We start from the raw sequence: 24,557 nt of genomic DNA, 5'->3' as shown, positions 1-24,557 counted from the left end.
ATGTTGACATTATCGATAGTCAGAATTACGACACACAATCATGGCGTAAACTGTGGTGAGAAATTGTTTTTGTGCGTGTTAAAGAACCTTCAATTTACCACACCTTTGAAAAATGCCTTTCGACTAACACCCAGTCATCATCAGGTCTGTAAACTGTACGTCAGTTAGTGCACGTTTTGGTGCAATATAAACATTTCTTGCTAAAATCTTTATGATATATTTGTACACTATTACATTTCTGGACAATTGATCCATAATGTTCGGTATATTTTAGTTATTCCATTATTTTTGATTGTATGTCTGCACCAGAGACACGCACAAGAACTGTAAAACAAACTCAATAAAAATATCTGTTGCTGAATATATCACATCTGGATTCACTTTAAGTTCCTCGTTCGAAGTTAAATGCCAGAACTCACGAGGACACACGCCGAGTAAAATCTATCGTGGGGCACATCCAGATGGATAGTCGTGCTCTAAGAGCACGAAGTCAGTGACATCTGTGGCACAAAAAGTTGTTTTCTCCGTACGTTCACGTCCTTCAAATACTCGGAAAGACGCGTAAACCTAAGGATTACCTCAAGACTCATTACAAATGCAGACGAATGTTAGCTCACGGCTGCCTCGTGGTTCTTCGCACAACGGAACTCGCTCCACCGCTACGACGTTACCTCAAGACACTTCAGAACTTTCACCCTTTAGTTAGGGTCTCTGTGGTTGGCTGATGTATACGTAAATCTGTGTCTAGGCCAATCTCCTACGAAGCAGGTGGTGTATCAGGGACACTTTATGCGGCCGGAGTGAGGAGATGACCATTCGCCAAAGGTTTGGAAAATATGCACCCGATGTGCCGTCATGAAGGAAGAGAAGGATTTTGGCGCCGTGTAAACTCGTCGGTGGACGCCAACCAGGCGTGGCTGACGCCACTGAAGTCTACACAGCACCGAAACCCCGATTATGGTTATTAGGGTTTGTCGGTTTTTAAAAACCGGATTTTTTTGATAAATTTGTAAAATTCGAAGACCGGCTTTTAAAATTTAAAAAATCGGTTTTACTTACTAGAATTAATATGTAAAAATTTCTGTTAAATGAACTAAAAAATGACGACTTATACAGTTTTATTTTATCTTCTATATTTGCAAAAACTTTTGTTATGTTCAGATTCAGTAGCTTCGTGTTTTCGCGACTATCTTGCACAGCCTCCATCTTGAGAGCTCACCCAATCGACCTTGATTAATTTCAATTTACACAACCAAAAAATATTAAAATTACGAGTCATTTCAAACTTTGTCTACTGACTTAGGCACTCTATACATCGCCGGTAACATACTCGGCTTCTCAAAGAATAGCCACTTCCTTTATGGAACCCGAAGGTTCATCACCGTGTTCACAAAATCCCGCAACCAGGCTCTATCCTGAGCCATCTGCATCCAATGCGCTCCACCGATTCCGATGTCCGTAAGGCCCTTCTTAACGTTAACCTCTCACCTGCGCCTAGGTGTCCTCCTCGCCCCTCCCAACCTCCATACGTGCCACATGTCCTGCCCACCTCATCCTCCCCGATTTAATCACCCTAAGAATATCAGGTGAGGAGTACAGGCCGTGGAGCTCATCAAACTGCAATTCTCCCTATGATCCGTCTTCCCCCCTTTTAGGTCCAAATATCCCCCTCAACACTCAGTTATGAAAGACCCTCGATCTATGATCCTCCCTCAAAGTGAGAGACCAGGTTTCGAACCCGTACAGCACAACTGGCAAAATGACATTTTTTTACATTTTAACCTTACAAGACGAGAGGACAAAAGATTTTGTTTGGACGATAGCAAACATTCCCTGAATTTAATCTTCCCTTGGTTTCGTCATTAATGTGATAATGATTTCTCAGTTTCGTCCCTAAATACTTGGATTTTCTCACATTTTCGAAACAAGACGAAATACACGAGCACAAAATGAAGCTACCATCGCAGTTCTTAAATCTGCAGAAAATAAAACACTTCATTAATTCCGGCCCATAGGAGATTACAAGTTGGTACCAAGTACTTATTTCTGGACACGAGGTTCTTACGAAGATGGATGTCTACTGGGTTGCAACGCCTCTGAAACGATGGTAAACGCTTACCACACTACATGAAGCTACAACACAGACGACAGCCATTCACGAATTTTAGAAGGGCGACTAAAATTAGAGAAAATCTGTCAGCGACCGACGTCTGTGCTCCTTAAAACATAGGCAAAAACACGTTATTTATTGACCAATCCTCGTGGCCAGAAGCGAGAGATATTTTTATACTAATATCAATTTTAAGAAAAAATAATAATTTCAGTGTGGACTCCACGTAAAACCGCGGTTTATTTTCAAAGTTGTGACATCCTCCATCTTCAGATATGAACCGGTTTCGTACTTTTTATTAACTTTCGGGCAGACACGACTTTCTGTTGTCGAGTTCTTTATCGCTCTCGGTCATGTAACCCTCAAGATGTGGCTTGTGGGTGGAGACAAACGCAGGGCTGACCTCTAAATGGCAGTAAAGTGGTTGCTGATAAGTTCCGAATAATAACAACCGGTCTGCTCTGGGTAACCGATGGACTCATTTTGAAAGAGAAACAGATGACAACGGCAATGCAACTACGCGACTGGTCGCAGCCTCTGAGAAGATACGTGACGCTTCCTTACGCGTTCTGCCCCATTACGAGGGCATTTGTTATCTAACAGCATGACAGAAAGACGGAGACAACTGCGCCAAATACAATCACGGAAATTTGCAGAAAACTGAAAAACATCGCCCTGATGATGGAGGCAGTATGACCTCTGAAACGTCGGAAAACATCTAACAGACTACAAGGCGCTGCCGTGAGAACATGAATTTGACAAAGTTTCTCACAATAATCACGTCGGTACAAGCGAAACGACATGAGTCCTGGACTCAACGTTATAAATCGTTAGTTTCGATTTAAGTTTAAAGAACGCACCAAAGCCCAGAGCACCCCAGCAGCGACAACAACGGTAAGTGTTACATCAGTATTACGGGTACTTGAAAAGACTACACAAATAATTACCCCACAACTTTGGACGTGAAAGCTGTTCGTGAACTACAACTTCATGAATAAGCTCTCACATCTTTCAGTTTTCTCGAAAGTGTGTCTTGTGGAATGGCAAATGACCAATTGAATTTAAATTTTTAATTACATTTTCCATACTCGCTATAACTATCATTCATACTCTCACTGCCCTCCTCCTTTGCATTTATGGCTTGTCCCTCATCTGCTGTACCCTCTCCCCGTCTGATCGCGATAACTTCCCCGTGTCTGCCACCTTCCGGGACTTCCTTTCCGGTCTGTGGCTCCGTGCCATCTACTGGAGATGGTTGACCACGTAAGCTAGGGGCTGTTATGTCAATCTCAATCTCAGGCTCTGTGTTGAGGGAGCTACGTCCACTGAGCGGGTTCTGGTTATACATTTTAATTAACTAAACTCTGTGCTAACCTGGTGTGCCGAAGCTGATGTTGCTGCTGGTGGGGTTGACTTCACTGAGCACTCTTTACACTTGACTAAGGATTTCACGATTTCCTTTCACTTCTATTTCCTTATTTCACATGCAAAATCTCCTTAAACTGACTTGCCAGGGTCCGCGGCTGATTCCCCGGGCGACGTCTCCTCGCGGGTGCTGCAATCCCTGAACCCGGTTGCCCACTTCGAAGTCGGCAGTTTTTCTGGAAACGCGGGGGCTGGTTTGATGCTCCCCTGACACTTGCAGTGTCGTACCGGTGCTCTTCTGCCTAATCTCGACGCCGATCCTCGTTGGGCGCCACTTTTTATATAACTCTTCTTTATACTCCTCCTTTGTTCCTTCGGCAAGAGATAGTTATTTTCCGAACTGGAGTCAGTGGGGAACAAGGATCGCCTCAGGGTTGACGTCGTAAATTTTATGTATTTCAATAAACACAGGAACAACGAAGTAAAGAACTCCGAATAATTTTACTTTTGAAATTAAGGCCAATCTTATACGCCACTTTCCATAACTGGCACCAAAGTTTTGCACACAGGCTCAACACCCGCTGTCGACCGTGTCCACTCGAGTAATGCCGTGTCTTCCAGATCCCTTAACTGGCGTGGGAACCTCCACCCAGTTCAAGTTTCAAGCCAAACAGTTGCAGGGGCTTTCGACTGGTATTTCGCTAAACAGAACAGCCCTGCTCTGTTGCCCCCGAAGTCTCACACCGACAGATCAGCGCGTTCAATATGATTGTAACAAGTTTTAGTTTGGGAAAACCATGTTTAATGGACTTGTAAAATGGAAAGTTGTTTACGCGCAAAGAACAAAGATTGTTTCAAACGAAAGTAACTTGTTAATTAAAAATAAAACTCCCGAGAAACACGTTACGGATATGTTAACATGGGGCCTACATCTCTTTATTTCTAATTTACAGATTACTGTCGTTTAATCAGCATCCGATATCGGCGTTTTCGCATATCCGCTCTCTTATTTCAATATCCCATCCGTAGAAGGTAAACATTTTCGCGGGCATTTTCGTTGACTCACTCCGCCATTTTGACTCCGGGGACTCCAACGGCGCATGGCTCAGAAATTCCACGGGAACGTCACACATTTCACCTTTTCGATATACACGGCGATTTGCAACGCAAACCCCCACGTGTTTACTTCCTACGGTCGGAGATGAGATCAAGAAATACGCGGATGGAAAGGCGGAGTATATTCTTTCTGTGTCTTAACTCGTGGCGTGTGCTGTACCAAGCACCCTGCTTCATCCTACTGATGGTTTGTTGCATCAATAGACGAAAGTCAGACTGCAGCTATATCCCCGTCCACACGGCCGGCAGAGAGGCGCCAGGCCCAACTGGTCTCGGGTAGCTCCCTATATGGTCAACTTCTGGGCGCACCCAGCCATCATCACGTCACCACGAATGCCCGATTTCCCAAACTCGTCTCTCACCGACTACGAAAGTCTAAAAGTTCGTGACGACGGCGAGTCATTTGAATAAAAAATTTCCTTGGATACTTTCCATCGTCTAAGATATAAAACAGAAAAAACGACGTTTCGGAGATGGGGCTCTATCTACGTCTTCAGGTACCTACTCAGGCCCAATAGATACCCGTCTCCGAAACGTCGTTTTTCTATTTTATTTCTTAGATCAGTGGTATTCAACCTGGGGCAAGCGTACCCCCGGGGGTACGCGAGGACATCTTAGGGGGTACGTGAAATTTAAAAAAATATATATTATTTTATAATAAACACTGAATAATCAAATAATGTAATTTATTTAATTTATTTTAGGTGTAGATTATATACTATGTATAACTTGAATTATACACCCTCAAATTTGGGGGTACAGAGTCGAAAAGAAATTATATCTGGGGGTACGCGAACAAAAAAGGTTCAATGCCACTGGACTAAACGATGGAAAATATCCAAGGAAATTTTTATTCAAAGAGATTGGAAAGGTTTTACTCCTATATTTCCCAAATTAAGTACGATTTGGGGTTTTCACGAGGGTGAGTCACACGACAGCCATCATCACTTTCCAAATTGCTTCCTTCACATTTTAAACGTCTCCGCGACCTTAAAGTCGGCCAGAAACCCAGTGACTCAAGTCGAATCACACAAAAATACCTCAAATTACGTAGGTCAGAAGCTGCATTTACTTTAATTCCGTTGAAAATCCACTCGAAAAGTATTTCAAATACAAAAACTTTACATCTTTATGCCAACCAATTTCATTCTTTTAAGAACCGCGTATTAAACGCATTTTAGATTCATTACGGGACACTTTTTGTACCTGCGAACCAAAATTAGCTACAAATACCACACTTTATCGAAACCCGTTAGATATTTTTCGAATTAACACCTCAAGATTACGCGTTCATTTAAAGATCCTTGCATCATAACATAATTAAGCTGTTCTTTGCTACGGATTCTTGAGCCCTTCGCCACAAAATCCACCTCGCAAACCCCAATTAAAACCAATTTTAACAGTTTAACATTTAAACGACGTTTAAGTAAAATTCTATCAAATGTTATTCAAGTCAGCACCCGCACTTCATATCTGGAAGGTCCTGGGATAGGATCCATGCCCCTGAGATCAGCCAAACTAACTCAGGCATTTCATGATTTTCCTTAGTCCCTCCAGACAAACGTAGAAATAAAACAATAAACCATTCCTTCCACCTACGCTACAGAACACAGAAGTCGAATACCCCAACAAATGATCACTATTATTCTTTCATCCACGTGTTTCCCAGTAAAAAATTTCGCAAGCATTTCTTATTTCGTTCTTGTCTCATGTTACGGTCCCTACAGACTTGGTCTAATAGCTCAAGTACTTGGTTCGGTGTGCAAATGACGAAGGTTCTAGAATTTTCTATCGTCAGTCAATCTTATATTTATGTCCGTGGACTGGGGTCGAACCGAGGTATAAAATACGACAAAGAAAGTTCCACTAACAGTGAAAACGTTCTTTATGAATTAAACATCAGTTTCGTGAGTTTTAGGAATGCATGAGGATAAAAAAGCCACTATTCCGGTCAGAAAGCAGATTGACTATCCGAGCCACAAATCTGTCTCATCTAAATCAGTGCAGCAATCCGTCACTCGCGGAGACACTGGCGTCTTTGTAGATTCATTTATCAGCGAAACCGAAACGCAAACAAATATCCACCGCCATTATAATTAAATACGACAAATGAAGGACAAATCTTTCTAATCACTACGCGACATTTATTACGCGACATATGAACAGGATCCTTCCATCCTTTTCTCTTCTCGGACTGGGACCTGTTCGTATACGTTCTTGGCAGATGATCCAGAAGTGGTTTGCCATTGCCTTCTTCTGTGTGTGAATGGAGTAATTGTTGGGATGCCACGGAGGAAAACTCCGTGTTGCCTAGACCACGGCCTTGCCCAACACAAGTTATAAATTCGAACCCGAGACCCCAGGATTACAAGGCCAGCGTTCTAACCACGAGTTGGCTGCAGCCCAACGACGGCGAACCGATCGACGTTTAACGGACGGGAGACGAAGCCTGGGGCAAAATCTCCAGAGCAGTAAGCGCGGGGGGGCGGGGGGGGCTCGAATTGCAGTCCTTTGCGGAAATCATTCGGGTTGTCTAGTTCCTAGAAAGATGGAACAGGCCCATAATCACGCAAACTACAAATTGTTGTGGGTACAGTGAAACCTCCGTTAACCGACCCTCGATTATCCGACTCCCGCATTAAGAGACCGAATTTCAACCAGATCGACTGACATCAGCAGACAATTCACTATTTTAAGACAGAGACTTCCTCGAATCACACATTTCTTGACGTCCTCGCTCAAAAGACAAGTCGCGTCACTTACCCCGGCACTCGTGGGCGTCCAGGGCAGAGGCGCGTCCCCAGGGGGCGTCGTTGTAGAACGGCAGACACTCGTTGCAGTCGGGGCCCGCCGTGTTGTGCTCGCAGCGACACACGCGCCGCGCGCTGCCATCCACGGCGGTGCTCGCGACGCACTCCGACGCGTGTCCGTTGCACTTGCATCTGCACAGAAGCACAGAAGGAACACTGACAGCTGTCGCCCAAGGTCACTACGAGTGGTGTCTGCAAATTCTGTTACTGCACTAAGCAACGGGAGTGAAACATTTGTCCTCGAAGGAGACGTCGTTGGTCCTTTCGTCCGTCTGCCTCTCAGTCCCTTCACATGAAAGGACTCAAATGTGTGGGAACGCCTTCAGAAACGATGGTAACTAGGGTTTGTCGGGTTTTTAAAAACCGGGTTTTTTTTGGATAAATTTGTAAAATTCGAAGACCGGCTTTTAAAATTTAAAAAACCGGTTTTACATACTAGAATTAATATGTAAAAATTTCTGTTAAATGAACTAAAAAATGTAAAGACTGAAATTACTTCCAAATTATTAAACGCTTTAGAAGTACGAATTCAAGAAAGAAACCATATTTCCTGAATAAAAATACTAAATAAAATAAAAATTTATAATTTATATTTTGTACGGATTTTAGTTATTTTAGTTTTTTATTTGGTTTTGTATGGAGTATGTTTTATTTTGTTATATTTTTCGTAGTTCCAGAAATATTAAGTAGACTGAAAATTTTTAAAATAAGTACAAATAGTTTTTATTGTTTTAATTTTTTTTGTAAAATTCCGAAAACTGTTTTTTTGGAAATACTGGAATTCGAAATCAGGTTTTTTCAAAAGTCGGTTTTTGTATAAACTCTAACGGTAATCATCTACATGACGTCACAAACCAGACGATTACAACCTACGTGGAAACCTCACATCTCACAAAACTAAAACTTTCCCAGGAAATATGATTTCGCCCTAGCAGCACTTTCGTGTCTCTGGTCACACTTAGTCTCGGTGCGTTTGACGTAAAAAGAAGTTCGCGATCTTTCTCACCTGGCTCCCACGGCGAAGTCTGAAATCGCGTAGAAGTACGAGCGCAGCACCTGCTGGTCTCCGAACACTTCGTCTCCGAACGTGTTGAGTCTGTCCAGCGTGATGCGGATGTCCGTGGCCGTCACCCACTCCTGCAAAACAAACCTCACTTTGGCGAGGCTCACTGGTCAGGGTTGGGCGGACACGCGTTCCAGTTCACCAAATCAAGCCAATAAAAAGAAAGTAATATAAAAAAGACTCGTATTTTCCTTAAATAACTTCTCTCCATTCTCAAATTCAATCAAATCTGCGAAAGAAAAGAGTACAGACTTCGTTTCGTCGGGCATATTTTTTGGGGGGTGCGGCCCCGTAACACCGGGATTTCCAACGAAGGGCGAAGTACAAAGCAGAACAACTCTGGTACCCGTTAACAATTCTGCGCGAGAAATTATTTCTACGTCGGACAGTTATCGGCGGAAGTTGAGAACAAGCGAACTTTGGCGAGGCAGATATTTAAAATTTAAAGACTTATTCATGAGCACAGAAGCCCTAAACACTACTCGCGTTACTAATCGAAACTAAAGAACGGGGGACGAAAGACTTCAACGCTAGGATAGAATTCAAACCCGTCGTAAGCGGCGAATTTAGATTTGCTAATTTAAAAACAAACAAAATATGGTCTCAGAAATTATAACTGGTTCATATCTAAAGTCCAGAACCCACGAACATAAAACACTTAAAAACATCCGTTGGATTTGCTATGATCCTGAAGAACGTTGTACTCCTGCTTCGTATTTTGGAGGTCCCGGGTTTGAATCTCGGCTATACAGACCGATATTTCTTCGTGGTTTTCCTCAGTACCTCGAAGAAAATGCCAAGTCTAGACACAGAGTCGTTAAATCAACTATAAATAAATAAATACCAAGATTCTGAACCCTCTGGTCCAAGAATCTTACTTCCAACTTCGAAAGTTTTGATATCTCTGCGTGAATTCGGATTGAAAGCCGGACTGACCTGCAATTCGGGGCTCGTGTCGAAGTTGTAAGCAGACGGCCGGCCCTCGAGGGTGGAGAAGGCGACGTTACCGCCTGTGAGAGGCGAGATGTCGGAGTACTCAGCGGTGCAGAGGGCCCGGGTCTCCTCGGGTCCCTTCCTCGTGTAGCTGCTGTCAGGGAGACCGTACGTGTCCCTGCAGGTGGCACTGGGAACAAGCAACGCCTTCAGTCTGTACGCGTTCGCGCAAATGCAGACACCGAACGTCGTGATACGAGTTAGATCAAAGGTGAAACCAGAGTTCTACGAGAAACAACCTGCCCCAAAAGACCACCAACCACTGCCAATCGAACACGTGAGAAAACAAAGAATGTCATATGTGTAGTGGAACAGTGGTCCAAGGCACAAGGGAAAACAATTGAAATGTATTTTAGCCAAAGTTTTAATATGCATTTTGGGGTCTTATCAGACTCGGTCGTAACATTTTACAATTTCACGACTACACGTTTTATTACGTAAGTTTGAACGAAATGCAGAGCCACTGAAAATGGCCCCAAGGAGTTAAAACTGGTTCGTTGTTATGAAAGGTATTAAAACCTACCCTAGTGCTACTTTATCGGCATGATCTGCCCTGGGAATGAACCTGGACCTCAGGTAAGGGAAACCTTCAGTAACTACACGTCTGGGCTATGACCAAAGACTACAAAGTTGAAGGCAGTGAGACCAGTCCCTAATGATGACGACAGACAAGACGAGACACTATCAATCAGGAAACCTGAACACCACGTGACTGTGTTCTCTGATAAAAACTAACCGACGTTTCAGAGGTGTTCACTTCCTCTATGAACAGTTCATCGCAGTAGGCACGTGCGAAACGTCTGTCGTGTTTTCGTGACACGATAAATTTACTCAGTGTAAGTTCTGAGACAGTTTAAGGGGCAGACACTCACCTGTAGAACTGATACGGTAGCCACGGGCCGTCCTCGCTGGTTCGCTTGAAAATCGCGAAACTTTCAGGCCTCGGGGAGTAGAACCACAAGCGAACGTAAGTAATGTCGAAAGCTTTGCCTGCAAAGGAAAAAAAAAGCTAGTTTTATACAAGGGCTGATCGCCGGTAATGTTGATTTAGCAGTCGGAAAAATAGAAATTAGATGCCATAAATAAAAATCTCTGAAACTTTATCACAATTACTATTCCAAGTCTGCTAGCTGAGAAAAAAACAGCCTGAGCTATGGCGTGGCCTTCAGTCACCCAGAGAGAACAACAAAGGTTGTGGATGTTAGAGAACGAAGTGTTGAAGATAATATTTGGACCTCGAAAAGAGAAGTCTAGATTCTTAAAGCCTTGACACGTGACGTCGCATATCGTACCATCTAACGGCAAGTGTTGTAACTACTTTCAAAAGCCACGGCAGCTATTTCAGTGCTACCAACATAGACACGTTGTTTACACTGCACCTGACGTCATGTTCTCATTATTAAAAAGTTCATATGTTGATGGAACACATTAACATCCGGAACATACACAAGAATGACACGACTTCATAAAACACACTCAGACTTTCCCTGCTAGAGTTGAAAGTGACTTCGGTCTTCGATAAACACTGCAGCTCCCATATTAAGACTGAGTGTCCGTACTTGGGTTAGGCAACCCTTAAAAGTCTGAAAATGGCAGATGAGTTTAAGGAGAATGACTTGATTGGGGAAATTGTGTGCCTGATAATGAGCCCTGGTAGTCACACATTTACTCTGGCGAACTAGGGCACGAATTAACGCGGAAGAATATAAATTCATTGGTGTGAGGAGTAAACTAGTCCACTCTGCTCAATTAAGAACAACGCCATTCATTGGTATTGGTGGGGGGGGGGGGGTGGCACTGGAGGGCCACTCCTGACCTTGTGAGTGGACGAGAACATTTCCTGCTCTGCCTGGAACCGAACCCAAGTCGTCCAGTCTGTAGCCAAGCAACTGTAGTTAACTTATTTATTGTTTATATAACGACACTGTCAGTACAAGATGATTTATTACTAATGAGCAAATAGCAAACGGTGAAACGTGTATTCAGTTCACGTCCACAGAACCTACTTCTTTGAAATCAGTTTCTAATATCCACCTTCGCCCAGGTGGTCTACGAGGTCCGTTGTCTTCAAGTTTCGAGGCTAAAATTTTGTATGCAGTTCACATTTCCCTCATTTGTGCTACGTGCCTTGCCTCATACTCTTTCTATGATCACCCAAGTAAGAAATTACGTATTTTCAAATTTAACACGTTCGTACACCACTTATCCACAAACATAGCTTCCCAAGCAATGTCCCGGGTTCATATCTCGGCCCAAAGACTGTTAATCCTGATTGGTTTTCCTCAGTTCTTCCAGGCAAATTCCGGGATAGTACCTCAAATTAGGCCACGACCGCTTCCTTCCACATCCTTTCCAATTCACTATCATCCTCTCATTCGATGTTATGTACTTTGAGCTACTAAAAAGCGTCGTTAAAAACATTACAAACTACGAAGCAATTTCCTTTTGTCGTTTTTGATATTCAACAGATGGCACCACTACGCGCTCTTTGTGGCAGTTCGAACAACCACATAATACCGACTTCGGTGAGCCTGTTGGTAAATGCAACGTAACACAAAGATGAATTTATTAGAGTTCTTCGGACTGCCAAATTCAAGCAAACGCTAAGTTATGGCTTTGGGCCTCAAAAACATTTTATTGCTTAAATTAATCTTTTGTCCAAACAGTGTCCGTCCTGGCTTTCGTCACTTTTGTATGCCAATGCTAAATATAATGCATTCATTCGCACCAGTTTCGTGTTTACTTGTTACTTTTTCCTCCAGTAACAGTGGAAAATATATATTTCGACTTTCGAATTTTTGAAACGCTTAAACTTGACATAACTTTGGGCCTCATAAAGTCAAAGTCCGGCTCTAACTCTTCGTTATAACCCAAACAATAAAACTGTGTTAGGTTACAATATTTTTGGTCCTACAAACCGGAACACACCCTTTCTTATACGAGATGGAAGATGGGGCACATTGTAGTACATGACTTGATTTCATGTCAGTCAATGATCACGGTTCCATTCTATGTAATTAATACAAATGAAAAATTGGATTAAATATAAAATTCTCCTGATACCAGATAGTCATTTGCACTTTCCAATTCAATAACACAATTCATCACTTTCTTCGCACTGTTTGTAGTTCAGACACACGAGAGCGAGCCTTTTACTAAAACAGAAGACCGGGGCCAAACTACGAACGGTAAAATGGGACATGAGGTAACCCTAAGCACATGTTTGATGTATTTGTCTAGGACGCCGTAGAACAAAAGGAATGTTTAAAGACAGAAGGCAACCTTACTTACCGCATTTTACGTGCAAAATCCAACGCACAAGGAGGTTATGTCTGACAACCGTCCGCGTGTATCGACGACTCACACTGCCATCTTACGGAATAAAAGAGCATTACAGCCGAGCGCGTGTGTGGAACTAATAACGGAATATCCGATTTCTGGCTCCGTTGGAAATAACGGACCGTTAATCTTAAAGGCTGCTGCAAGACGGCTGTAACGCACTCGATTCAGTACTGAAATCTAATTCTTATTGGCTGTATCCACGACATTTACATTTAAAAGTGATTATAAATAACTAACGTTTTGCGTATTGTCATTGATTGCTGGGCCATTATCGATATTACACAACCTTCCTTTTCATGACAACACTGCAAATTTTATACAGCCATCTGCAAATTCGTTTATAGAACCGAAAGTGCGAGTTCTTCGTCTTCAAAATGAAATTAAATAATGCAATTGCTTAGGATTACAACCTTACTTTTTGTTACTAACCGCCGTGGTGTTGTATAATATTCGCCTAATGAATTAGGTGGCCAAGGAACGGAATATCGATGGACACAGATCGACTTTAGTCAAGATCCGGTCTGCGTCCAGACCGGCTCTGGGGTTCCACCCAACCTCCTATCCAATCGGTACCGGGATCCTTTCCCGGGGGTAAAGCCGGCCAGGGCATAATGTTGGCCACTCACCCCATCTGGTGCCGAGGTCAAGAATGAGTAGGAGCTATACTCCTCTCCCCCCAAGCGCCTACATGGCGTATAGTGGGACAGCTTTACAGCTGATTGTTCGTGGGGAGAGTAGGAGAGAGAAACAGATAATTCTATAGGAAAGCATTTTGTAATTTTTTGAGATAAGATCTGATTGTGGCTTAGAAATAATGCTGGCCGCTTCCGGGCAGTAACACTTCGGTTTAACTAAGGCAAACTACTTCGGAGACGGAAGCTCTAAGCCGAGTGTTGAAAACATTTGTGTCGGGATAGCAGTTCGAGTCGTGCAGTCGCGTCCAGTTTTCAATTACCAGTAGAAGCGATACTGATGCCCTAGAATCGTGACGTCACCCACACGTGCGAGTTATTTGCCAACGCCAATTCACTCGGCGTAGTTACATTGAACGTACGGCAAAAAGTTCTCTTCTCTTCCAACGGTGTGAAACGATGTCTCTCGTATTAGAAGACAGATTGTGGGCGTTTGAGGAAAAAATGCAGAGAAGTGAGGTTAAGAATAGTTCAATCAGAAGCATCAGCAATAACTTTTTATGATCAAATCAATGAGGATGAGACGTGTGGGACGAATAAAGGGGGAGACACCTCGGAGGACGACGTAAATGTGAGGCTTTTTAGAAATAGATCTCAGGGAGAGTGACCAGTGGCGGTCTGTTGTAAACACGATAATGTTCCTTCTCGAGGGCTCTTCTCTCCTCATTTACACGCCGGATAACAGACGTCGAGTGTGGGGGGGGGGGGGGGAGTCGTCAGCGACCGTCATTGCATCCAATATGAGCATTGCAGTATTGTAGACGTCACCAAATCGAATGATTCAAGGTCACAGCAAAATCATGCAACGTTGCAACTCGAACAGCGAGCCCTGGCGAGTGAAGACACCTCAGAGCTAGGAGCACAGCAAAGAGGGGGTAAAATCCTTACGTGGCCTTGAAGTATAAAATCTGTTGACGGCTACTATTCCAGCTGAGCACTTGTAAAGTCCGAGTTAACTTTGGAAAAAGCCTTTACTGAGCGGAGTGTCAACCCCGCCGTCTAAAACCATGCCCCATACCACTATTGAAAATAAGATGTATTCCGGAAATGCTCCGAGAGACTGTGTGTGTTGATCCTGCAATATGAGTCAATTACTGGTGCCATACATTTATCAAAATATGTACGTATTACAGGTATGTATGCATTCCGTTAGATCTAATTATTCCTGCACCATTTTCAAAACAACTGTTCGACTTAAGCGTTCTTTGAAAACCATATTTAACAAAAAGAAACCTTCTTTCATTATCCGTACTTTCCCACTTTCCTTCCTCCCCTTTGCCCCTGCTTAATCTGACTTTTTAATCCAACAGTGGACCATAATCCAATTTCCACAAGAATGACGGACCCGCAATCCCGGAAGCAAGAAACCTGATCCGGCTAATTGCGAGTACAAAGCCTACGGCGCTGTAACTAGACGCTAGAGGCGAAGTCAGAGGACCTGTTCCACGGTATCAAACGTAAAACCATCAACAACGCACCTGCACAGTCTTCTGTTTGTGCCGATCTGCAGAACAAAAAAGCTTACGAGATGTACAATCCGAGGGCCCCGTGTAATTATCTTGTCCTTACTTTCGTTCACAGCTCTTAAAGTTGATTACGTTACAACATAATTCTCCTCGCGTGATTTATAAGCCAGTAGTAACAACTTCCTTTCGCTGCCTCAACAAATGTGATTTATCATGGCGGAGATGCGCACCGTTGTAAACACTCACGTGAGCTTCACTGGGAATTCGACAGGTGGCCTCTATTGCCCTCTGTGAAGTATTTCTGAAACTAAATGTTCTTCCGCTGTGGTTGATATATTTCAGGATTACGTGCTTTCGGGGTAAGAAAAATGGGGCACAGTCAGTTCATGACGGAAACAAATTTCGGACAATAAACCGGTCATGAGTCCCACTACCGTCACATTATTTTATGGTGGCCATAAAATTTCACAGGACAGGAAACTTGGTCGAGTCTATTATCAGGAGGTGTGTGGTTCAGTAGTCGATACCTGCGTAATTGGGAGGTCGAGTACAGGGATGTTACGTGTTGGTACTAGCGAGCACAAAAACATTGGTTATTCTGCTACGTGTTGGCCCGCGAGTTAGGAAACTGCAAGGCAAAACTGTGTACAGCCAAACCAGAGAGGCACTGGCTTGGAGGACACAAGCAAATGGAGATTTCACAAATATAGTGACGGAGACAAGACTGAGATCACTCAGGAATGGGTTCAAACGCGGGATTTTGTGAACACGGTTATGAACCTTCTAGTTCCATTAAAGAAGAGAAACGTCTTGACCGACAACAATTATACATTTTTCAGCTATGGACTTCGATTTCCCTCAGAGAAACGAATCCACGGAACAGTTTGGTACAGCAGACGCAAAATATATCCGAGCTTATGTATGGGGTACAAAGTTGAAGAGAAATTATACCTGGGGGTATTATTATTTAGTGTTCTGTCTGAGGACAGGTCCATATGAACAGGATCCTTCCATCCTTTTCTCTTCTCGGACTGGGACCTGTTCATATAATACGTTCTTGGCAGATGATCCAGAAGTGGTTTGCCATTGCCTTCTTCTGTGTGTGAATGGAGTAATTGTTGGGATGCCACGGAGGAAAACTCCGTGTTGCCTAGACCACGGCCTTGCCCAACACAAGTTATAAATTCGAACCCGAGACCCCAGGATTACAAGGCCAGCGTTCGAACCGCTAGACCACCTCATCTTATTATTATTTAGTGTTCTGTCTGACGACAGGTCCATATGAACAGGATCCTTCCATCCTTTTCTCTTCTCGGACTGGGACCTGTTCATATACGTTCTTGGCAGATGATCCAGAAGTGGTTTGCCATTGCCTTCTTCTGTGTGTGAATGGAGTAATTGTTGGGATGCCACGGAGGAAAACTACGTGTTGCCTAGACCACGGCCTTGCCCAACACAAGTTATAAATTCGAACCCGAGACCCCAGGATTACAAGGCCAGCGTTCGAACCGCTAGACCACCTCATCTTATTATTATTTAGTGTTCTGTCTGACGACAGGTCCATATGAACAGGATCCTTCCATCCTTTTCTCTTCTCGGACTGGGACCTGTTCATATACGTTCTTGGCAGATGATCCAGAAGTGGTTTGCCATTGCCTTCTTCTGTGTGTGAATGGAGTAATTGTTGGGATGCCACGGAGGAAAACTACGTGTTGCCTAGACCACGGCCTTGCCCAACACAAGTTATAAATTCGAACCCGAGACCCCAGGATTACAAGGCCAGCGTTCTAACCGCTAGACCACCGCGGCTATCATCTGGGGGTACGCGAACAAAAAAGGTTCTGGTTTAAAGAACTTCTTTCCAGTGTGAAATTGTCCTTAAACAGAAGCTGGCAAGAGTCAAACGAAAAGGGTAGGAGCGGCCGGAAGTTCGGTCGGCCGAATCCTACAGCAGCCGCTGTCCTCTTGTAGCAGCGTCCTTCGTGAGTGAACAGTCGATCTGGTCAACAAATTTCCCTTCTTTTATGGAACCCCACGGTTCATTACCATACTCACAAAAGCACGCCACCAGTCACTGCCCTCAGTAAACTGAACCCAGTTAAGACTCAAAACCTATTTCATATCCATTTTAATATAATCTTCGCATTTTCGAAAAATTATTCGAAATGGTCTCTTCCTTTCAGGTTTTCTGATTAAAACTGCATGTACATTTCTCTCCCTTCCCATCTCATCCACCCAATTTTGATCATTAATATAAAATAATTTCCGATCAAAATTAGTTTTTTCCAGCCTCCTGTTTGTCCCTTCCTCTTGGATCCAAACATTCTCCCAAACTCATCGCTTCATTTCACTCACAGCAACGGAACCCTTCCTGAAACGGCCCAGTACAAATCTCATTTCAGTTTTATACAGGCATACCTCGGAGATATTGCGGGTTCGGTTCCAGACCACCGCAATAAAGCGAGTCACACGAACTTTTTGGTTTCCCAGTGCACATAAAAGTTATGTTTACTCTCTACTGTAGTCTATTAAGTGCGCATTAGCATTATGACTGTAGTATTGCGTAAAAGGCAATTGTGTCCCTGCGAGCACCACGAATGAAGACGTATGGACCAGTTAATATAACCTCAATGCAATTTTGTATCGGCAACTGTCACTCGACACTTCCTCTGAGGAAGAGATCGTCGTGCCCTTGGACAGACTGGTTGAACCCCAGATCCGAGTTGGAAGGGGCAACGAAGGGAAAATTCCCTCCTTTTACCGGGACCTAAAGCCAGTGTTCGTTTTCAAATCATTACGTAATTATCAGTTATTCGCATTATAACATTTTATTGATAATATGAAAACAGGAATACTAATAACCAGTTCTGACAGAAAATACAGCCAAAGTACGTGTACAGGGCATCAGAAGTTCGACATCACTCATTTACGTGTTCGTTCAGAATACATTTTCCGCGGCACAGCTGATAAAAAATCAAACACTGGTACTGCAACGTACAAGAGATTTTTACACGGTAATACTGGCTCTATTGCTGTGGCTTTATGTTGCATTTTACTGTGAAACAAATACGCTACGCCATCTTTGAACAGTTACAGGTTTTCAATAACAGAAAGTATACATCACCACGGACGTTTTCCTTCAAGACAAAACAGGCGAATATAGGACGTACGTAACATTTATTATAAATGATTAGTGCAAGAATCATCGTTCAAGGACATTGTTTCACAACGCGAAACCTAAACCTAATCGAAATCCGCTGTGAAGTTAATATTACAGACGGTAATAACCTGTCAGTGCTAATGTATGTACAAACATCGGGGTGTCACAACAGACGAGTATCGGAAATGTTACCGCCGATATTAACTATGCAGGGAACAAGTTCGACGTACTTCGAACACCTGGCATCATCAGTGCCGTCCGTCTCGACTCTCGTATTCGAACGGTGGAAGTACATGTTACAGTCCCATTATTTTGTCGTGACCACTGAGCAGAAATATGAGCCGGGATAGCTCAGTCAGTATAGTGACTAGCTACGGGCTGGACGACCGGGGTTCGATCCCCGACGGGGGCAGAGGATTTTTCCTCTAGCCTCTGCGTCCAGACCGGCTCTGGGGCCCACCCAGCCTCCTCTACAATGGGTACCGGGGTCCTTTCCCGGGGGTAAAGCCGGCCGGGGCGTGATGCTGACCACTCACCCCCATCTAGTGCCGAGGTCAAGGAAGAGAGGAGCTATACCTCCACTCACCCCAAACGCCTATTTGGCGTATAGTGGGACAAACTTTACTTTACTGAGCAGAAATGGTGGCGCCCGCACTCACAACAAGCGGTTGTTTGCTGATAGCTGCTTTCAAGAGTGATCTAGTGTGAAGACTTTATCATCGTGATACTAACAAGATTACAAAACATCAGTTAAATGTCAACCACGAGGTAAAATTACGCGCAAACAAAGGACAGAGAGAGTCAGTGGACGGTAAGTCCGGTTGCATAATTATCAAAATTATATGTTACATTTGTCAATGAACGGTTCACGTTTCCTGAAAGTTGTTATTCTTTGAAGTCATCTTCTGCTAATGACACCTGAGCTCACCGCCTCTTCCCCCACCACTCTTCCCTTCCCTTCCCCTCCCCTCCCTCTTGCGCAGGACAGACTAAAACATAAACAAATCGGACAGTAGTAATAAAAGTCGTACTGGTTCAATTTGACACTGAAGAAGTAATCCAAATCACGTCCAAACCTTAGTAAACTGATCGCGGGACCCGTCATAATATTAACCATGTTTATAATCTGTAACAAAAATGTCCGTAAGTTTTCATGAACGTGATAATTTAAAGCAGGTCCGATAAGGAGACCGAATGACAGCTTACGAAACATGGACTGAACAGTCGATTCTCAAAGATTTGAACGGCGTCACATCACACGAGTGACAAGCATTGAGGTTAAAGCCGTCCCAGTGGCCGCGCGGGCTGAGGCGAGGGCCTAGTGCCTCTTGGTCGCTGGGACCGTGGGTTCGAATCCCACTCAAGCCATGGATGTTGTGGTGTACATGTAGAGGCCTTGCGACGGGCCGATCCCTCGTCTAAGGAGTCCTACCGAGTGTCTATAGATCAGAGCCATCGAAAAGTTGGGACACGCAGTTCTCAGGCACCTGAAGAACGGGACGTTCCTAGTATCCCAGTAAGTAAAGTATTAAGGTTATAGGAAAATGTTTGAAACAATACTCTAAATTTTAATTAGATCAATATTTCAAGTCATGTATTTTCATTACAATAGTTTTTTCTTTCTTTCGGAAATCAAGTTGAGCTTAAAGTAGAGTTTGAAGTTTATATGAAAACAAACATATTCGAAAAAATGTACAACTTTGGGAAATGCTTTTTAAGACCGTAAATGTGACTAAAGAATCGCTTAAGCTAAGCATGTAACTCTTTTATGGTCGATGATCACAAACATGCCAACAAATTCCGTATAAAAAAAATACTTTTTACGCATTACAGAATTTTACGAATTTATATCTGACAAACGTAACATCGTGAATCTGTACTACGATTAATCACTGTTCTGGATACAGGTTACGTAGTGCACAGCAGGCAGTTCCAGGAGCTTGAAGAAAGCAAATGTAATCAATTCTTCACATAAGTCTCGTTACCTTGTCTTGCGAGCTGTAACTTTTCAGACGCTGAGATACAAAACACCGACAGTTCGCTGTTAAGTACACAGACTTATTATATCTTATTAGCAGCCTCCTTCCGACATCCCATTCAGGTAATGATCCGCGGATCATAAACAGAACCGCCATCAACATAACAACAGGAGGTGACTGCCTTGCCAAGTACACGCCATTATGACCACCCCGTTTCTTTCCATAACAACTCAGCGCCTCACGAGGAAAGTTAATTTGTCGGTCCCAGCGAAATCACTCGTCCTTCACTACACAGAAGCTAAGTCAAAGAAGTGGCTGGACCGAGATATTTGTTTATCGCGGCGAGTAAACCGACGTTTCGGGAACAAACTCCCGAAACGTCTGTTTACTACGGTAATCAGTTGACGCGGCTGATTGTCCGAGAAGATTTTATTGATTTGTTAATTTGTTACTAGTTAGTACAAACCCGTTTAATTTCGAAAGGATTTGAAAAAAAAGTAATTGTAATTCTTATCTCGTCAGCTGCTTTACGTACAAATGTCACATTTCGGTACGCGTTATCTGAGGTTGTGTTAGGATCAACCCTTGGTTTAACGACGACAAAAATAGAAGTTGATGTTCCGTCACTGGTAAAAGAACATTCTGCTCAGTGCTCTTACTAAAGACATTGACTTTAAAAGCATAAGACGTACGTTCTGATGGCACAAATTGTTATTGTACCAGGTAAAAATTGTGAGAGGTGCAAGCTGTTGATGGAGCAAATTTAAAATAATATACTGCCCATGTCTTCCATAAACACAACACGCGACGATCGACAAAAGGTTAATGTGCAGACATCTTGTTTGGACGTTCTGTATATAGAGTGAGCGACCACGTTCCACACTCGTACAGGTTTCCGTACCCTTGGTTAAAAGTGGCGGTGACCACCTCGCGGGCCACGCCTTGTGAACCAATGCTTGTTCAGTCCCGCTCGGTCACCGGACATGTCCCGATGGTATCTGCAGAGACGTGGTCGAACCTCGAACATCTGGCCGCATTATAACGTTCGAGTATTTTTTTCATTTGAGAACGCGTAGGCCAAGTGTCTGGGTGTCGGCGTAAGGCGAAAACCCGGCTGCTGCTATTTCAGATCGCTATGTGGGGGAATCTGTCGAACCGGTTTTATACAAACAAATCAGGCAGGAACCAAGACACTAAATGCTGGGTCCCATTTCTTTCGAAAACACAGCACGAAAAGTTCATGGCTGTCTTCTGGGGTGTGGCATCGTGTAATCAGGTAGAACTTTACCACCGTTTCAGGGGTCCAAGCTGCCCTGATGATGGAGACAGCAAGGACATCTACCATGTTGTAACACATTCTCGTAACTTCCGTGACGTAGTGGAGTAACTAACTAACTAGATGGCTTATCGAACCCTAATGTTCATCACCGAACTAACCAAAGCCCTCCACCGGCCCCTGTCTCCTTTAACTCCTATCTCCCATAGATCCCGCCTGAGATTATCCTCCCATCTACGTCTAGGTCTCCCCAGCGGTCTCTTCCCCTCAGGCTTCCCAAATAGTGGACCCAACCAACCAGATGGCTTATAAAACCCGAAGGTTCATCACCGAATTAACCAAAGCCCTCCACCGGTCCCTGTCCTGGGCCAACAAAATCCAGTCTCCTTCAACTCCTATCTCCCATAGATCCCGCCTGAGATTATCCTCCCATCTACGTCTAGGTCTCCCCAGAGGTCTCTTCCCCTCAGGCTTCCCAAATAGTGGACCCAACCAACTAGATGGCTTACGGAACCCAAAGGTTCATCACCGAATTAACCAAAGCCCTCCACCGGACCCTGTCCTGGGCCAACAAAATCCAGTCTCCTTCAACTCCTATCTCCCATAGATCCCGCCTGAGATTATCCTCCCATCTACGTCTAGGTCTCTCCAGGGGTCTCTTCCCCTCAGGCTTCTCGACCAATGCACCTCTTGTCCCATCCATGCGTGCTACATGCCCCGCCCATCTCCTTCTTCTCGACTTAATCACACTGACAATATTGGGGGAGGAGTACAGATTTTTAAGCTCGTCATTAAACAGTTTTCTCCACGCCCAAAATTCGATTAAACAGTATCTTCTATTTAACAGGATTCGTGTCCTTAGAATAAAGAGAAAATTAAACACGTAATCTGTGCTTAATGCGTAATTATAGAACAAAGGCAAATGATTTAACGAAAAATAGTCTAGAATATTTCTTTTCTGTTCATACCCAGGCCTAAATTTCGTTCTGAACTTTGACTAAGAAGAAATATTTTTTACAGACGGGCAGACCCGCCGTCGAAAAATGAGTCATGAAAGGGCTGATTACGTGACTGAGGAATGAGCTGAGACAGGAAGAGACCAGAACTGCGATGTCATATGGAAATTTATTGGGCAAATAGGAACAGATGAGGCCTCCCAATACCAAATTGCATCGAAATGAGTTGCGGAGTTTAGAATCGAACCGCCCGACGAACGACGGACAGACATACTGTCCAAGAAAAACATTCATTTTATGCAGACTTCAAAACGCCGAGGTTATGACGAAATGTAAATTTCAGAACAAATGTGCCGTATCGTGATTGAAGGTTGCGTTTCGCAGGAGTCCGACAGACTCACGCGTAGTTTGTGACGGTGGCGGGCTCAAACTAAGGGGTCCATAAAAGACGGGGAATTTCTCATCTCGTTGAGTGTACTATTTTGGTGAGGGAATGAACTAAATAAAGCTCTAAGCTTGGAAGCGTCGATCTCTTTCAAAATTTCAAAGTACCCGGGGGTTCGGCTGCATCTTGAAATCGCTAAGGCGGTTCCACATACATCGGTCCGACCAATTTTGACCAACACGTGTTGTGTGCACTGGAGGTCACACTTTTAAGAAAGTAGTGTTTACGTAACACTTCCAAAGTATTAAGTCCTGGGATACGAAGCAAAGTCCTTCCGACCTGGAGTCAGTCAAATGTTCCGCGTTGCCGCCCCGAGTGTTTAGCCAACTATAATTATCCGATCCACCTGCCACGACCATCAATCAGACGCTGCCATCAATTCTACCGCCTGCAGTAATACCCAGGAATCAGGTGCTTAATACTGCACTTAAGGACGTTTTGCTAGGAGCAGGGGGCGAACAGTTCAAGCCCCAATTATCCGATCTATAGGGGGTCGTAGGACGGTCGGATAATACGGAAGACTAATTAAAAAGACGAGGGAAAGGATCATCTCAATTTGTAACTCAGTTTACAATTTTATTAAATTACAAAGAATATTTAACACGGCACCAAATTTAAGGGGTTCACAAAGGAAATTTGTAAATAAAAGTATTTTTAAGAAATTACAAGTGCCCCCCCCCCCCCCCCCCCCGAGCGTTACGACACGGGACGTCGGATGAAACGAATGTCGGATACAAAGTTTTAGTTCGAAAATCTAAAAGAAAGACGACATTCGGAAGACCTTGGCGTACATGGGAATCTACTATCAAATGACTCTCAAAGGAATAAGAGCTGGGAATGTAAACTGGATTTATCTGGTTCAGGATAGAGACCAGTGGCTGGCTGAAGTGAATACATTCCAAAAAGGGGAAGGAGGCGTCTCAAGATACACTCTGCTACATGGGGTTAATTAATTGGGTTATTTTGACTCCTGGAATGCAAGGTACAAGCGTCCTCGTGTGGAGGACATTTCTGTGACATGAAATTCTGTGGTTCTCGTATTAAGCTAAAAGTATCTTCCACCTTTCACAGTAAAGCTGAAGTACTGTCGAAATTTGCGGCAAAAAGTACCTACATTTAGAATGTCCAGAAATAAATGTTAAGATGTACAACACGAAAGTCGTACAGCTACACCAATGTGAAAACCGATCTGTCGGTGAAGATTTCTGTCTTCTGGGTTGTTGCGCTGTGTAGTCTGGTCGATGTTTACCAACGTTTCAGAGGTCATACTGCCTCCGTCATCAGGGCGATGAGTATGAAGATTTCTGTCTTCTGGGTTGTTGCGCTGTGTAGTCTGGTCGATGTTAACCAACGTTTCAGAGGTCATACTGCCTCCGTCATCAGGGCGATGAGTATGAAGATTTCTGTCTTCTGGGTTATTGCGCTGTGTAGTCTGGTCGATGTTAACCAACGTTTCAGAGGTCATACTGCCTCCGTCATCAGGGCGATGAGTATCAAGATTTCTGTCTTCTGGGTTGTTGCGCTGTGTAGTCTGATCGATGTTAACCAACGTTTCAGAGGTCATACTGCCTCCGTCATCAGAGTATGAAGATTTCTGTCTTCTGGGTTGTTGCGCTGTGTAGTCTGGTCGATGTTTACCAACGTTTCAGAGGTCATACTGCCTCCATCATCAGGGCGATGAGTATCAAGATTTCTGTCTTCTGGGTTGTTGCGCTGTGTAGTCTGATCGATGTTAACCAACGTTTCAGAGGTCATACTGCCTCCGTCATCAGAGTATGAAGATT

General features: G+C 43.7%; 1 protein-coding gene across 1 annotated transcript in view; it reads right to left on the bottom strand.

Annotated features, from left to right (window-relative positions):
* The window catches only part of LanB2 (laminin subunit gamma-1), a 161,072-nt gene that overhangs the window by 79,985 nt on the left and 56,530 nt on the right, over positions 1-24,557 (bottom strand). The window contains exons 3-6 of the mRNA XM_087359845.1: positions 10,330-10,447; positions 9,401-9,587; positions 8,408-8,538; positions 7,355-7,533 (exon numbers count right to left, since the gene is read on the bottom strand). Coding sequence (XP_087215971.1) covers positions 7,355-7,533; positions 8,408-8,538; positions 9,401-9,587; positions 10,330-10,447 — 615 coding nt within the window. The remainder of the gene's footprint in view (positions 1-7,354; positions 7,534-8,407; positions 8,539-9,400; positions 9,588-10,329; positions 10,448-24,557) is intronic.

The sequence above is a fragment of the Zootermopsis nevadensis genome, unplaced genomic scaffold (assembly GCF_977971745.1).
Source record: "Zootermopsis nevadensis isolate Lab colony 2312 unplaced genomic scaffold, Znev_1.0 Znev_ptg000003l, whole genome shotgun sequence".
Taxonomy (NCBI): domain Eukaryota; kingdom Metazoa; phylum Arthropoda; class Insecta; order Blattodea; family Termopsidae; genus Zootermopsis; species Zootermopsis nevadensis.
The sequence above is the reverse complement of the archived record's forward strand: the minus strand, read 5'-3'. Positions and strand labels throughout refer to the sequence as shown.